Source organism: Cervus canadensis, chromosome 28 (assembly GCF_019320065.1).
Source record: "Cervus canadensis isolate Bull #8, Minnesota chromosome 28, ASM1932006v1, whole genome shotgun sequence".
NCBI classification, from domain to species: Eukaryota; Metazoa; Chordata; class Mammalia; order Artiodactyla; family Cervidae; genus Cervus; species Cervus canadensis.
In genome coordinates, this window is record NC_057413.1 from 1599340 (window position 1) to 1615645 (window position 16306).

General features: G+C 53.3%; 1 protein-coding gene across 3 annotated transcripts; it reads left to right on the forward strand.

Moving 5' to 3' along the window:
* The first annotated feature begins 1961 nt into the window (after positions 1-1961).
* Positions 1962-15178, forward strand: LOC122429575 (serpin B6-like). 3 transcript variants are annotated; one of them, XM_043450016.1, is made up of 7 exons: positions 1962-2108; positions 6899-7073; positions 8811-8960; positions 11715-11832; positions 12792-12934; positions 14325-14480; positions 14666-15178. In XM_043450016.1, exons 2-7 carry the CDS (start codon positions 6909-6911, stop codon positions 15068-15070), a joined length of 1137 nt encoding a protein of 378 aa, XP_043305951.1. In that variant the 5' UTR covers positions 1962-2108; positions 6899-6908; the 3' UTR covers positions 15071-15178. The 3 variants fall into 3 exon arrangements, with proteins under 3 accessions (XP_043305951.1, XP_043305952.1, XP_043305950.1); XM_043450017.1 differs by having other exon boundaries at positions 2100-2250; XM_043450015.1 differs by lacking the exon at positions 1962-2108 and adding an exon at positions 2189-2339.
* The last annotated feature ends 1128 nt before the right edge of the window (positions 15179-16306 follow it).

The following is a 16306-nucleotide window of genomic DNA, read 5'->3' on the forward strand; positions in this document are numbered from 1 at the left end:
AAAGCAAAAACACAGCAAGCAAACGTTAACCCAATAACCACTTTTATAATAATTTTTCTTCTATTTTTTAATAAAACTCCTTCATCCCTCAAAAATGCTCTATGTCTATTAGGGCTTTTATATAATCAGGTTCTTTATGCTATTTTATGATTAAAATATCATAAGCAATCATGCATATTAGTACCAAGGGCATAAATGCATTTGACTAACAAACTAACAGCAAAGGAGCTCAAATTAAAACACTCCTTTCACCCTAAATAATCTCATAAAATACCACCACCCAAAAAACATAGATTAAAGTTCTAAATTAATTCTTATTTGGAAAGAAATCTGGGAAGGTCTTCTGCCTATATTACAGAAATTAGGGAGTAGTTTTTTAAAGCAAGCATCAGAAGAACAGATACCATCTTTAAGGTGAGCGCCGGGGGCAGCTTTGGGACAGCTTTTCGGAATCCCTGAAAACCTGATCCGCCTTGCCCGTCAGGCTTTCTCCCCATGACCTTGTCATGGGTGGGATCTCATGAGCTAGCCTTTCTGGAATCCTTGAAAACCTGATCCACCTTGCCCGTCAGGTTTTCTCCCTCATGACATTGTCATGGGTAGGATCTCGTGTGCTGGCTCCCGGCACCCTTCCTTGCTTGATGGCCTTAGCCATCCCCTGGCCAGCCCCCGGCTTCTAAAGAATTGCATTGCAAAAGTTAAACCAGAGCTGTATTTTTGTGTGCAAACTGATGATATCACTTTGTGGCTTTCGATTATAAGCAGAAACCCCGAAAACTGCAACTTGAAGTCTCACCCATGGGGTGGATGCACAGCCAGGGACCTTTTCCCAGCTGGGACCCCAGAGAGCTGTCATTCGGGACTTCCCAGCGCTGTTCAGGGCTTCCCAGGAGGCACTAGTGCTAAAGTGCCCACCTGCCAATGCAGGAGATGTAAGAGATGCAGGTTCAATCCCTGGGTTGGGAAGATCCCCTGAAGGGCATGGAAACCCACTCCAGTGTTCTTGCTTGAAGAATCCCATGGACAGAGGAGCCTGACACGATTGCAAAGACTCGGACAGCACGGAAATGACTTACCACGCATACACAGGACTGTTCGAATCTGGATGTAGGCTGTGAGCCCAGTTTGGTGATGGATACACTATTAATTCTCTCTGTTGTTTCTATTTCTCTTCTTTTAATAACCGCACATTGAAATCAAACCAGATGATCCTCTATTAAATATTGAAATTATCGTGTATAGCAAGTGGTTTCTTTTCTTAATGAGTCCTTCAAACCTGAAACGAAAGTAAAACTTGCAGCGAAATGATTGGTGTCTCATGTTTAGAGAATTCGCTTCAAATGTAGAAATGATGTCAACAAAGTTTGTCTTCGTGACCCCACCCAGTTGGCCCCTGCTGCTAACCCTGACAGAACGTCTGATCCTCACTCAGAAACAAAAGGACGTTTTCTTTGCCCACTTGTCCCCAGACAGGGGGCTGGTTTGTTCTCTTTCCATTTCAAGGGACTCAGCACTCCGTGGAAAGTACAAGTAAACAGAGCCTGTTAGGCATGGACCAAGCATTCTGAATTTCCAGCCAGTGATTTGGAACCATCAACAAGGAGCCTGATCCTGGGTTCCAAACGCAGCTTACGTCATTTGTGAACTTGGGATTGTTACAAGTCAGCGTTTTCATACGCTGTGCTTTATTTTTGAAAATAATCCTTCTTTCAAATGTTGGAAATAATATATTGGCAAAAATACATTTAGGAAGCACGTCGCAACCCATGTCCGGGTCACTTAACAGAAGTCAGTTTTGACAGACACAGCAGCTCACCCAGGGCCAGACCGCAGACCAGCCACTAAACGTCCCCCTGGGGACGCCCCTCCTGCTCGGCCCCTCCGCATGCCCCTCCGGCTCGGCCTCGCCCCTCCGGATTGGCACCTCCCCTTCAGGCGGCCCCGCCCTTCAGTCCAGCTCGGCCCGCCCCGCCCCTCCCGCTAGGCCCCGCCCTCCGGTCCGGCCCCGTCCGGCCCGATCCAGCCCGGCCCCTCCCGCTCCTCTCCTGTAGCCGCGGTATTTGGGCCCGGCGCCTCCGTCTCCGCCCAACCCGCTCCGACCGCGCTCGGTACGTGTGGGGAGGCTGGGGCCGCGAGACCGGCCAGCTCGCTAGGCGGGAGGCGGGAGGCGGGCGACGGGCGACGGGCGGGGACGCGCGCCGGGCTGGGTTTCCTTTCGGATCAGGCGCCCGCGGCGTAAGTGAAGACGCGGTGAGTGTGGCGGCTCCGCCGGCCGGGACGGGGGACCAGAGGACCCGCATGGGGGCGGCGCCCAGCCTCCCCGGGCCCTGCGCGCCCAGGTGACCCTCGGCGACCGCCGGGCGTTGGGGACCCGGGGGACCGGGGTGGAGGCCGGACAGGAGCCGGCCTGCGTGCCCAGGCGACTCGAGAGAGAGCGCCGGGCGTTGGGGTCCCAGGGGGCCGGCGGTGAGAGGGGAGGAGGCCGGACAGGAGCCGGCCATAGTGCCCAGGCGGACCCGGCGCCCAGCGGTCTCCCGCCCACCGCGCGGACTGCGCTCAGGGTCCCTCAGGCCTAAGAGGATAATCGTGAGGACCATTTCAGAGATTGTTAAGGGTGTTTTTGCTTTCTTTAGACACGCTGCAGGCGAAATATTCCGAGAGTAGGCATCATCAGGGCAAGAGGGCCTGGGAGAAACTTTAGTCGCACCTGGGTACTAGATAAGTTGGCACTTGAGTTACTTTCTTCCCTTCTCTCCTCACACCACCCCCCCCCATAAAGCTCTAGTTTGAGGGAGAGAAAAAAAGAGTATGGGAAATGAACCTTCACGTGCTGCCAGGACTAATGAGCTGCTGGGGGAGGCCGGGTCCTGCTGGCACCTTGGCTTCTGGACCAAAGGTACCTGCCACGCTGTGTGCTTGCCTGCTGGTGTGCTTGTAGGACCGCGGCGGACAGGGCGTGTGCAAAGTAACCCTTGGATTGAGGTCCCTGTGAACAGGAAGGGCTGTGGTTATCAGTGTTCTGGGGTGTGCGTGTCCAGGACTCCCCACAACTGGTAACTAACTGCACCCTCCGCATTATACCACCCCAGAGAAAGGTCACGGTTTTAGTCCTACTTGGCCATGTAAACTAAGTATTTAGAACCACATGAGGCCAATTCCAGTCCAGAGTGTTGTATTACAACTCCGCTTCTGGCCTGATAACTCCAGCCAGTAGCAAGAAGGAAATGAGAGTAAATGGAACCCCTGTTCTTTTCTGTTTGCACGAAGAGCAGGCTACACCACACAAAGGGCTTGTCGTCAGACCCCCGGGAAGGCCACACACCTTATACCACCAAGCTTTCTGGACCTGAGACGAGACCTGGACATCAGAAGAAGGAGAACTGTGTACAGTGCTGTTCACCATTTATTGAACACCGACTGTGGGCCAGGTGTCAGTCGATGTAATCCCCTCAGTAAACCTATAGAGTAGAAGGAACCATCCCGATGACACATTAGATCTCTCACACACATACACACACACACACACACACACACCCATAAACATACACACATACACACATACATACACACATGTACGTGCACATACACACATACATATATACATACACACACACCCATAAACATATACACACACACACATATGCAGACACCCATAAACATACACACACATACGCACACACCCATAAACACACACACACACAAACATATACACACACTACACACACATACACACACACATACACACACATACACATACACACACATACACATACACACATGTACACATACATACATACACACACATACACATATACACAAACACACACATATACACAGACACACACACCCATAAACATACACGCACACATGTACGTGCACACACACACACCCATACACACACACACACATACACGCACACACACCCATAAACATACACACACATACACACACACCCATAAACATACACACCCATATACACACACAGACATACACACACACATACACACAAACATATAACACTACACACACATACGCATATACACACATACACACCCATAACCATACACACACAAACATACACATACACACAAACATATACATACACTACACACACACATATACACACATACACGCATACACACATGCATACACACATACACACACACATACACACACACACATGTACACATACATACATACACACACATACACATATACACAAACACACACATATACACAGACACACACACCCATAAACATACACGCACACATGTACGTGCACACACACACACACACACACATACACACACACACACCCATAAACATACACACACCCATAAACATACACACCCATATACACACACAGACATACACACACACATACACACAAACATATAACACTACACACACATACGCATGTACACACATACACACCCATAACCATACACACACAAACATACACACAAACATATACATACACTACACACACACATACACGCATACACACACATATACACATACATACACACACACACACACACACACACACCAAGCGGGGACAACACAGGAGCCACGGCTCCAGGAAACCAGATTTATGGGGAATTAAGGCACCTTTAATCCACCACGGGGGCTTCCCTAGTGGCGCTAGTGGTAAAGAACCCGCCTGCCATGCAGCAGATATAAAAGACATGGGTTTGAACCCTGGGTCAGGCCCCTAGGAGGACATGGCAACCCACTGCAATATTTTCCCTGGAGAATCCCATGGACAGAGGAGCCTGGCAGGCTATAGCCCACAGCGTCATAAAAGAATGGGACATGACTTGGTGACTAACCAGCAATTCTAAATTACACTGGAAATACCGGGGTACCGCTTCACAGCATCATTTGCACAGTGTGAGAAGAAATTCCTATCTTACTTTGTCAGTATGGGAAATGAATGCTCTCGAACTTTTAAAGGTTCTGTTTTAAAAAGGATGTCTTCAGTTTGCTCTCCACCCATCTCTGTGTGTGTCTTTTTTGGGGAGAGGGGGCGCTGCCATATGATGAAGGGTGGACTGCAGAGTCATGACCTGGTGATCAGCTCTCACTCTGCTGCGGGGAGCCCAGCACAACTAAGCTGCTTTTTAAATCAGCTCTTCTGGAGCCCATTTCACCCATTCTTTTCCCAGTTTTAAGACTGCTTCCTTGATTGTGGCTGCTCTGCAGCTCACCATCTGATAGTTTGCTAATCATGCTCACTTTGTGTTGTTTCTGATAACTTTCCTTTGCATTGTTCCTGAGTTGAGTCTGCAAGTCCTGAACTATCAGAGCAATTCACACCAGCCCTGGGTGCTGGGACCCTCCTGAGGTCCTGCCTCTGGTGTTCTGTCTCAGTGCCCCGGGGGGTGCACGAAGCATCGCTTCCTGTTTGATTTTGCAGCCTGTATCAGCTGGACTGTTCACCTATCTCACGATTGATGTATTTTCTGCCGTCAGAGTATCCTGAATAAAACTCTGGGCCTCACTGCTTCTTTCCTTCCTGTTCACTTTAGTGATTTTAGAGGGAGTGGGCATGCTCTCACCTTTAATGACCATCGGGAACTGTTGTCAGTGGAGAAAAAGAACTATTACCGGCCTCGCGTGGCCTTTGAAGACGAGTAAACGTCTGCTTTACCTGTATTAGTGTTAAGGTGTTGGAAGTTAAGGCCTGCCCTGGCGGCTCAGTGGAAATAATCCTTCTGCAATGCAGGGGCCTCGGGTTCAAGCTCTGGGTCGGAAAGACTACCTGGAGAAGGAATGGCAACCCACTCCAGTATTCTTGCCTGGAAAATCCATAGACGGGGGGCCAGAAGGCTGTAGTTCATGGAATCACAAAAGAGTTGGAAACGATTTAGCTACTAACCAACAAATTGGATTTAAACATGGAAGAGAATGTGTGTGGGGGGAGAGTTTCCTCTCCTCTACTTTATTCCTGGCTGGTCTAGTAATTCAATTGACCTAAGACAAATCAATAGCAGAAAACCAACCCCACTGAATTTTGTGAGTATATGAACCTCAAAGATACAAGACTCAAGAAGGGACAAGGCAGGCGGCTTTGTGTGCGTGAAGATTTGACAAATCAAGGGGGTTTTCCCTGGGTAGCAAGTTCGTGAAGTGACAGGGTTTGCTGGTGTCTTGAACAGCCTTTTCAGCCTTGCGTTCCCGTCTTCGGCCGTAAAGATGTCTCTCTACCTCCTGGTCCAGGGAGGGTATTTGCACATGGAGATTTATTTTCAGCTTTCAGGGGGAACAGAAGAAGGGCAGAGATGCTTTTTGCAACAGCTGTTTCTCAAGTCTCCTTAATTCAGAGCAATCACTGTGCTACAGTGGAGTGTTGTGGGGTGAGCTGCCCTGCACCCCATCAGGAGCACAGATTACCTGGTGCCTCCCCGTCCTCATGCAGGGAGGGCCTGGAGGGGGGCTGCCAGCCTGCAGGCCCTGCGACTTGGGGCCCTTTCCTCGGGCTCACCTGCTCTCTTTTCCCAGGACGGTGTCTATCACGGACGCGGCTTTCTGGTGAAGAGCTGGGGTCTCTCAGCTCTCATCCCTTCCCACCACACACAGAAAGGCCCTGAACGCTCATGCACCCCCGCCCAACGCCACAGTGTCCTGTTCTGGACCAGACGCCCTCCGTGACGGGGCTGTGACCTCCGAGGCCGGGCCCTGCAGGTGGACCTGGGCGCGTCCCAAGGCCCTTGTCCCGATCGGGTGACAGGGCCTGGGCCTGGGTCAGCAGGGGAAACCCCGAGGACACCGAGTTTTGTGCGTGTACCTGTTTGCTCATCAAAGCAGAGCATTGGTGCTCACAACAGAACAGATGAGACGCGGTCGACCTGTGGCCTGAATTTACGTGACACTGGTTTTAAATCCATCCTTTCAGACTCGCCACCATGGATGCGCTGTCAGAAGCAAACGGCACCTTTGCCTTGACCCTTCTGAAAAAGCTGGGTGAAGACAACTCGAAAAATGTGTTTATCTCACCCCTAAGCATCTCCTCTGCCCTGGCCATGGTCCTCATGGGGGCCAGGGGCAACACCGCAGCCCAGATGTCCCAGGTAAGTTCGGGAAGCCGGTTCTGGGTGGCGACAGATGCTGTTTCTTTGGCTAGTGAGCCGGTGTCCGCGATCCGAATCCCAGAGGCCTTGCTCGACAGACAAGCCTCGCTCCCCATCTGCCCCATCCCTGGGCCTGCCGTCCAGTGTCTCTCTGGCTGGTGGCCTGGGGCTCCTGACTGCGCAGCACCCGATTCCAGCAGGACAGGCTTGAATGAGCAAGCGTTCATCGAGCCTCTGCTTGGACCCGCTGCCCAAGGCCCTGCTGGCCGAGGCCCGTCCTGCCGAGACACCCAGAGCCAGCCCCGAGTGGGCTGCACGGGGTGTGGACGTCAGCTCCTGGGCCACAGTGGCGGCGGGGTGCTGACCTCTGTCCCCGTGGGGGTCACAGCCCTCCCTCATGGGGGTGCCCTTACCCCTCCCAGGGCCGGGGGTCCAGAGGGTCTCCAGGTTTAAGAGCCCTGATCCCCCTCCTTGAGCCTAGACCTTGAGTTTGACCTCTGCCCTAAGGCCATCACTTTCAGGGTCCTCTGCCATCTGAAGAGGCTGGGAGTGAGAAGCATTTGCACTCTCTACCCAGCAAGTGTTAGGACGCAAATACGGGGGAGCTCCCGTGCAGTCGTGTCTGGCGCTTTGAGACCCGTGGACTCTAGCCCTCCAGGCGCCTTGTCCATGGGATTCTCCAGAGAGAACACGGGTGTGGGTTGCCATGTCCTCCTCCAGGGGATCTTCCCGGCCCAGGGATCGAACCCGCAAGTCTTGAGTCTCCTGCACCAGCAGGTGGATCATTTACCACTGCGCCACCTGGGAGACGCACGTGTTCCCTTTAAGTTCTGCCTGAAAAGGGAGCAGTCCCCTCTGGTGCTCGTCACTGACTCCCCTCCCGCTTCCCAGGCTCTGAAGGGGCCGCCCTCTCTGGGCACCTCCTGTGCAGGTTCTGATTCCGGGGGGAGGGCCGGCCTTCCCGCCCTGGACGGGCGTCTCTCCAGGGCTCCTGCCCAAGCTCCTCTCCTCAAGCAGTGGCGTCCCCCGGACCTATGACCTTGGCCGTTAGCTGGGTGCAAAGCACGTGCCAGGCTTAGTTTCGAGTTACGGCGGAATCGGGCGGATTGGTTGTCTGGACCTTCTCTGTGACTCCCGTCAAACCGCCGACGACCGGGAATGACCTGGTCCGGGCCTGAGACTCTGCGTCCTGGCCACACAGTTCCCGCTGGGCTCCTGTAATCCAGGAGCGGCCCCAATCTCGCGAGGAGCTCTCCTCTGTGTGACCGCTCTCCCGCATTGTCACGAGGACCCAGCAGGATGGCTGGGCATCTCTGCACCCTGGCAAAGGGGCAAAACAGCGAACGTGGAGTTGCCAGGCCTTTATGAAGGCCCGGGCCTGAAAGAGGCACTTCTCCTGTGTCCCGCTGGTCAGAGCCTGTCCCGACCCAGTCCAGACCCGAAGCCGTGGCCTGTTTGTGCAGAGACGGGAGGCCTGTCCGCCGGCCCTGTCTGCAGGCAGACCGCAAGCTCAGGGCACTGGGTTCACCGAGGGGCACTTCTGTGCCCGCCGTCACTGTCTGACCCCCACGGGAGGCAGGCTGGGGGGCTCCCAGAGGCATTCTGCCTTTATTTGGGTGAGTCTTGCTTTAAGCTGTGGTGAGGATCAGTACGGTTCCTAGGCTGACTTCAGTTTGGTGTTCATTTCCTGTAGTCAGGGCGTACTGCAGTTGTGGGTTTTTATGTGTTTTTGATCAGACCCTTTCTCTAAGCACGAGCAGTGGCGGAGGTGAAGATGTCCACCAGGGTTTTCAGAACCTTCTCAGCGAAGTTAACAGGACCGGCACCCAGTACTTGCTCAGAACCGCCAACAGGCTCTTTGGAGAGAAGACTTTCGATTTCCTCTCGGTAAGTCATACTCCCGTTCTCCCGAAGCAGATAGAGACCGAGGTCGGGTGGAGGCGGGAGCTGGGCCTTGTGGTGCAGCTGAGGCCCTATGGGCTCAGACCCACACGGTGGGCGGGGAGTGGGACTCCAGTCATGACCTCACGCTTCCTGGAACCGATCGGTCATTGCCTGTAAGAGGAGGCATTGTTCATGTGTGACAACATTGTTCACATGTTCGTGAAGCTTCGATGAGATGAATGTCAGAGAACTAACACGGATCATACCACAGTTGCAGATGAGTTGGCCCAAACAAAGAAGTGATCAAAAAGAATATTTCTGATGTTGTTTTTCACATGTTAGAAGATTTTTGTGCATTGTGAGACTTGTTCAATTTTTTTATACATGTAAATATTTTGATTATTTTTTCCTATGCAGAATTTTTTTTACAGTGTTTGTCTTTTTTACTCTGGTTCTATTTAATTACACTGCTTTCATGATTTAAAAAATTTTTTAGTAAACAGCTCAGTAATCTTTGAGTGTGTCCTTATTCAATAAAAATGCAGACAAAGCCAGAGTCCTCCCAAACTCTCTTCACGCCCTGGCCTCCCACGCCCAGTATAAGGGCTTGTCCCCTGTGCATAGAGAAAGTCTTTCCATCTCACGACATGTGTGTCTGTTGCCATTCAGTCGCTGAGCCGTGTCCGACTCTTTCTGACCCCGTGGACTGCAGCAGGCCAGGCTCCTCTGTCCTCTACTGTGTCCCAGAGTTTGCTCAGACTCATGTCCATTGAGTTGGTGATGCCACCCAACCATCTCATCCTCTGTCTTCCCCTTCTCCTTTTGCCTTCATCTTTCCCAGCATCAGGGTCTTTTCCAATGAGTCGGCTCTTGGCATCAGGCGGCCACAGTGTGGGAGCTTCAGCCTCAGCAACAGCGTGTGTCCGCCTCACCCTTTCCCACGGTGGAGGGCAGCGTCCTCAGGGTGGCTGTACTGAGATGCAGCCGCCAGCCCCCCGGGTGGGCGTGGGGTGGGGCCAGCCCGGGCCGAGCCAGCAGGGACCGTGTGTGTGTGGATCTGTCCTGTGCGTGCCTGCTACTCCAGACGGACTTTGGAAGGAAGGGACAGAGGGAGGCTCTCAGATCTCAGTGAATTCTGCATCATTCCCGCCCCGACGGCTGCAGCCCTTCCCGTTGTCCTCAGGAAGGGTAGCAGGTGCGCACGTCCACCCTCTGCTCAGCACTGTGGGTGCTGAGCCTTTAACATTCTGATTGTTCATGAGACTGAGCAGCTTTTCATGTCGATCAAGCGTTTGTATCTTTTCTGAAAATTGCCTATTTATATGTCCTTTGTGTAATTTTACTTTTGTGCTTTATGTCTTTTTTTTTTCTTAAATGAGTTTTTTGTACGTTTAGGATAGTGATCTTGTTCTGTTATGTGATTTTTTTTCATTAATTTTCACATTTCTTTCAGATCTAAATTAACTGTTTTAAAACAGGTGGTGTAAAGTGCATGTCGTCAGCATGAGGTCAAACATCCGTAAAGATTTGCAGCACGGTGTGCGTTTATTTTACAACCTGGTTTACTTGTTTTTATCAGTCTTAGCTACATGCTAGTTTGGTGTCACTTTTTTTTTTTTAGTTCTACCAGTTTATTGCTACCAACCCGTCTCCCTCCACCCTCATGTATGCATGCTCAGGCATGTAACCCCGTGGACGCAGCCCGCCAGGCTCCTCTGTCTGTGGACTTTTCCAGGCGAGAATACTGGAGTGGGTTACCATTTCCTTCTCCTGTTATTGTCATCTTTGTATGAGAGTTAGATACATAGAAAGCAAAATTTCCAATAAACACAAAAAATTGGCAAATTTTCCGTATCTTCCTTCCTTTTCTGATGGATATTTGAAGAAAAGCATTGATATTTAAAACGTTATTATGATATGGAATGTAAAATCAAAAGATTATAAATATTTCTCAGTTATTTCACAGTGATCGAGGATTCCAACAATCCAATACCAATCGCAATGTATAATTAGATATTCCTTTAGTTTGCTTTTTTACTGGTCACTACTACTAAACACTAATTTAAGAAGCAGTCACTTGTTTTCAGCTGTGTTTAAAAGCTGTTGAAATCACCAAGGGTATGATGAGGTATGGACTTGTAGGTGACCACTCTGCTTCCTGACTATGCCTTAGACTGAGAGACTGCCATCTTTGAGACGCAGCCTGCCACCTCTGAGACGCAGCTACTGCTGCGTCCTTGCTTCCAGGGGGCACGGAAGCCAGAGAGACGCAGCAACCTTGCCAGGGTCACCCGGGAGTGAAGCCCGGAACTTGTGCTGCTGGCAGTTGCCACAGGGCCTCTCCTCAGTGGTTGTGTTGCTGTTTAGTGGCTAAGTTGTGTCTGACTCTTTGCACCCCATGGACTGTAGCCCACCAGGCTCCTCTGTCCATGGGATTGTCCAGGCAAGAATACTGGAGCGGGTTGCCATTTCCTTCTCCAGGGAATCTTCCTCACGCAGTGACCAAACCCACATCTCCAACATTGGCAGGCAGATTCTTTACCACTGTGCCACCTGGGAAGCCTGTGATTTTACTGTCATTTATTCGATGTAGCTGAAAACTGAGACACCGGATTGAAGGTTAATTCCTCACATCGTTTGTATATTCCTGAAGAAACCTTCCAATGATCAGTGTTGAGGTTTGGCGCCGTGAAGAAGTGAGCTGTTGGCGTGGTCTGTTTCTGTAGCCATGTGATTCTGTCACTCCTTCTCTCCTAGTCTTTCAGAGATGCCTGCCGCATATTCTACCAAGCAGAGATGGAAGAGCTGGACTTTGTCAGCGCTACGGAGGAGTCCAGGAAGCACATAAACACCTGGGTAGCCGAAAAGACAGATGGTGAGGACATGTCAGTACTTCTGTTTGCATAGTATTTGAATCAGTCTTATTACCCATCAGATCTTTCCCAAGACCAGCAAATGTCAACAGGAATGGATTTTTTCTATGAATAACTGTAACTTTCAAAATGCACTCCTGAAATGTAATCAGGAATCAATTTCTCTAGCTTTCCCCCCTCCTCATCAGTATTTGGTGCACCTTTTCTAGAGCAAACACACTTTGATTTTTTGCTGGTGCAGTAATGTTCATATAGTCTGCCTTCTCACAAAGGGCGGAAGGGAAACTCTGGATGCGGGCTCCACCCCCCTGCCTGTCCAGCGGAGCTCACGCTCTGCGGGTCGCTGAGCATCACTGCAGGACACTCGGTCAAGCCCCGGTCCACCTGCGGTTCTTCGTTCTCGTGCTCGCCACGCTGGCTTCGACCTCTCCCCTTCAGGACAGTCCCCTCACGTTGTAGACCGAAGATTCCTTTTTTGTCACTGTGAATTATCCTGCCCTTATTTCTTCATTGTATGTGTTTTATGCAACTCAATGTATCTTTGTGAGTAGAGATTTTAAGGTTTTGGTCGCTGATTTTGCTTTAGGGGCCAGGCTGCCTGTACGGGTTTCCCTGGTGGGTCCGATGGTAAAGAATCCACCTGACAATGCAGGAGAGGCAGGTTGGATCCCTGGGTCAGAAAGATCCCTGGAGAAGGAAATGGCAACCTGCTCCAGTATACTTACTTCCCCGGGGAATCTGATGGACGCAGGAGCCTGGTGGGCTGCAGTCCATGGGGTCACAGAGAGTTGGACACAGCCTAGCGAGTGAGCAGATGACTCGCTGTCCATGGTTGTCTGGGGGACAGTGAGCCCTCTGGTCAGTGCCTGACTCCTCCAGGGGACGGGCCAGTAAATACTGTGCCCAGCACCTCCCCCAGGGAACCCTGCTAGCTTACTGGCTCTTTAATTCTGCTTTGCAGGTAAAATTAGAGACTTGCTCGCTGCAAATTCAGTTGACCCCATGACTCGTCTGGTTCTCGTGAATGCCATCTACTTCAAAGGAAACTGGGCTAAACCGTTTAACAAGGAGCACACCGTGGAAAGGCCATTCCATGTCAGCGAGGTGAACAAGAATGTTTCACAATAAGGAAGGAGGTTCCTGGAAATGGTCCCTGGGGTCCCCTTGCTTTACGGAGCGTGCAAGCAGGCTGACCTCAAGGAACCTGTGCCTCTTGTGGCCGTCGTGTCCGAGATGTGGATCCGGGCAAACCCTGGCTTCCTCTCTCCCTGCTCCTCATCTGCTGTATCCTCAGGGGCGGTCCATGCCACGGGTGTTCCGTCTTGTATCACACATCCCCCAGGGCAGCTCGCAGGTCTCTGGGCCTCCTAGAATTCCCAAGATCCAGGTCAATCTCGAGACCGTGGCTTTGAAGCTCCATGGCCTGTATCCTACCATCCGTCCCCATCCCGTGAGGAGCTACCAGCACAGACGCCTTTCTCTACAGGGCCGTCCAGAAGCCTCCTAGCGGTCTCCCCAGCCCGGGTTCTGGTTCCTGTGTCCCTCCTCTGAGCTCTCGCAGAGCCTGGGGCCTCTCACAGTGGCTGATCTCCCAGAGCCCCTTGGGCCCAGGTGCAGGACCAGGGAGGTTACTTGGAAGTTTTCCTGATGACCCAGGCTGGGCTGAGCGTGGCGGGGTAGGAAGCACAAGTCAGACTGTATTGTATGTTCATTAATCGCATGTGTTTATTCTCGGCCGTGCCGGCTCTCCTGGCCGCAGCCTCTCCTGCAGCTGCCGTGGCGGAGGCCCTCTGGGCTCCGTGCTGGGGCTCCTTCCACTGGCGCTTCTCTTGGGGCCGAGCTCGGGCTCCAGGCCCGTGACCTCAGGAGCTGCGGTCCCGGGCTCTCAGCCCAGGCTCAGTAGCTGTGGCCTGAGGACTTAGAAGCCCCAGGGCTGCGGGGTCTTCCCAGACCAGGGATGGAGCCTGTGTCTCCTGCATTGGAAGGCGGATTATTTACCCCCGAGCCACCAGGGAAGCCCTAATGTCTTTAACATAGAGCCAACATGGTTTGTTCATGGGTCAGCTGTGGGGTGGGAGGGACAGGGGCCCAGGACACTCCAGGGTTGACTGGGGAGGAGTGGTGTCGCCATGAGCAGAGATGGGAAATATAGATGGAGCAGGTGTGGGGGGAACCGAGCCGCCAGTGTGGAAGCCGACACGGAGGCTCCTTTGCATCCAGATGCAGATGTCAGGTAGGCAGGAGCCGGGGAGAGGTCCTGCTGGGAATGTCCGTGCGGAGCCCTCCTGGGTCAGCAGGAGAAGAGAAGCCTGAGGCCTGAGCGCTGGCAACCCGGGGGCGGGAGCTGGAGCCGAGCAGATAGCTGACGACGTGGAGCTGGGGTGGGTCTGGAAGACAAGACAGAGTGTGTGTGCCCAGGTGGCCGGCTCTGATGAGTCGTCCAGAGTGTCCAGGGGTCTCCTTTCCACTTAAGGTTTATCCATTTCCTTTATAGGACGTGGAGAAACCTGTGCAAATGATGTTCACGAAGTCCACCTTTAAAACGACCTACATTGGAGAGATAAGCACCCAGATTCTGGTGCTTCCCTATGTCGGCCAAGAGCTGAACATGGTCATCCTGCTGCCCAGTGAAAACACCGACTTGAACACGGTAACCGGGCATCCTCGGCCCCGGGGCCCGGGGTCTCGTCAGGATCCCTGCCGGTCACTGGGCTCCGGGAAATCGTGTGCAGCCGGCAGGCCGCCCCGGGCCCGCAGGGCGCAGAGTGTGGGTCACAGGGCCGTGCCCGGGGCAGCGCTGCTGCAGACCCTGAGATCTTCTACCTTCTCCTCCAGGTGGAGAAAGCCCTGACCTATGAGAAATTCATTGCCTGGACGAAGCCGGACGTGCTGGCCGAGAAGGAGGTGGAGGTGTTCCTGCCCCGGTTCACACTGGAGGAGAATTACGACATGGAGGGCGTCCTCAGAGACCTGGGCATGACCGATGCGTTCGATGCGTCCTGCGCCGACTTCACCGGGATGTCGTCCCGGCGAGGCCTGCACCTGTCCAAGGTCGTGCACAAGTCCTTCGTGGAGGTCACCGAGGAGGGCACGGAGGCCGCGGCCACCACAGAGGCCAGGATCATGCTGAAATGCCTGAGGGTCGTATACCGGTTCCATGCCGACCGGCCCTTCCTCTTCTTCATCCAGCACGGCAAGACAGGGGCCATCCTGTTCTGCGGCCGCTTCTGCTCGCCATGATGGGGTGCTGGAGGTGCCTCGGTGTTCCTCACCGCTCTCCCCGATGTCTGGAAGAGCTGAAACCCCAGTGACCTTGGCGAAGATCCACAAATAAAGGGCTGATGGAGACCGCCTGTGTGTGTGTGTGTGTGCCCGTGTGGTCTCGTGTCCCGCGCCTTCTCGGAGCTGCAGCCACCATCGGAGGCGGGCGCTCGGTGGTCATGCAGGCAGGGAGCACTGGCTGCCTGCTCTCTGGGCCCGCCCTCCGCCCGCCCCGTCCAGGCCCTCGGGGAGAGCACTGTCTGCTCCGGGCCTGGAAGGATGAGCAGGCCTTCCCTGTCTCCTCTGCACAGTGGCCTCCCCCTGAGAACAGAGCGAAGCAGGGGCTACAGCAGCCACAGGGAGGGGGAGCAGGCCTCAGAGACCCCCGAACCTGAGCCCTCCAGAAACCAGCAGAAGAGGGGAGGGCTGTGGACCGAGACGGGAGACGTCCGGCCCCGAACCACTGCGTCTGCATTGGAGGGTCTGTGGTCAGAGGCCTGTTCCAGTGCTTGCCGTCCACACTCACTGAGCATGTTCAGTTGCCCCCCGGGGTCAGCGATGAGCAGACAGTTCCTGTTCAGGAGAAGGAGGCCTTCAGACCACGTCATGATGCGTGCCGGGTGACCTTCCATCCTGCCGCTGGTACTGGAGAAAAAGAGGCAGCTAAGGTTTCAACCAGTGCATCCCAAAGGAGATCAGTCCTGAGTGTTCATTGGAAGGACTGATGCTGAAGCTGAAGCTCCAATGCTTTGGCCACCTGATGCGAAGTGTGGATTCCTTTGGAAAGACCTCGATGCTGGGACAGATTGAAGGCAGGACGAGAAGGGGCCGACAGAGGATGAGATGGCTGGATGCCATCACTGACCTATGGACATGAGTCTGAGTAACTCCGGGAGTTGGTGATGGACAGGGAGGCCTGGCGTGCTGCAGTCCGTGGGGTTGCAATAGTCGGACACGACTGAGCGACTGAGCTGCACGAAGGTTCCTGCAGCCGCCCGTGCTCCCTGCTGAGACGTGGGGCCGGCGCCCGGCCGATGCTGAGGTTCTGGTGGAGAGCGGTGAGGCATCCACTGGCCTCCCTGCGGCGTCATCCGGAGCTGGGCTCCCTCTAACCTAATGGTGTGACCCACATTCTCAGCCTGTCTCTGGTCCGCTGTCTCTGCTGTGCCCACGTCAGCACCTGAGCCTTGAGGAGAGACAGGCTACGGAGACGCT

Excerpts from the sequence above, each read along its gene's own strand:
- LOC122429575 (XM_043450015.1), top strand. The coding sequence starts at position 2,299 with ATGGGGGCGGCGCCCAGCCTCCCCGGGCCCTGCGCGCCCAG. Across the intron at positions 8,961-11,714 it reads AGACTTTCGATTTCCTCTCG|TCTTTCAGAGATGCCTGCCG; the intron begins GTAAGTCATACT and ends CTTCTCTCCTAG. Across the intron at positions 14,481-14,665 it reads AAAACACCGACTTGAACACG|GTGGAGAAAGCCCTGACCTA; the intron begins GTAACCGGGCAT and ends CTTCTCCTCCAG.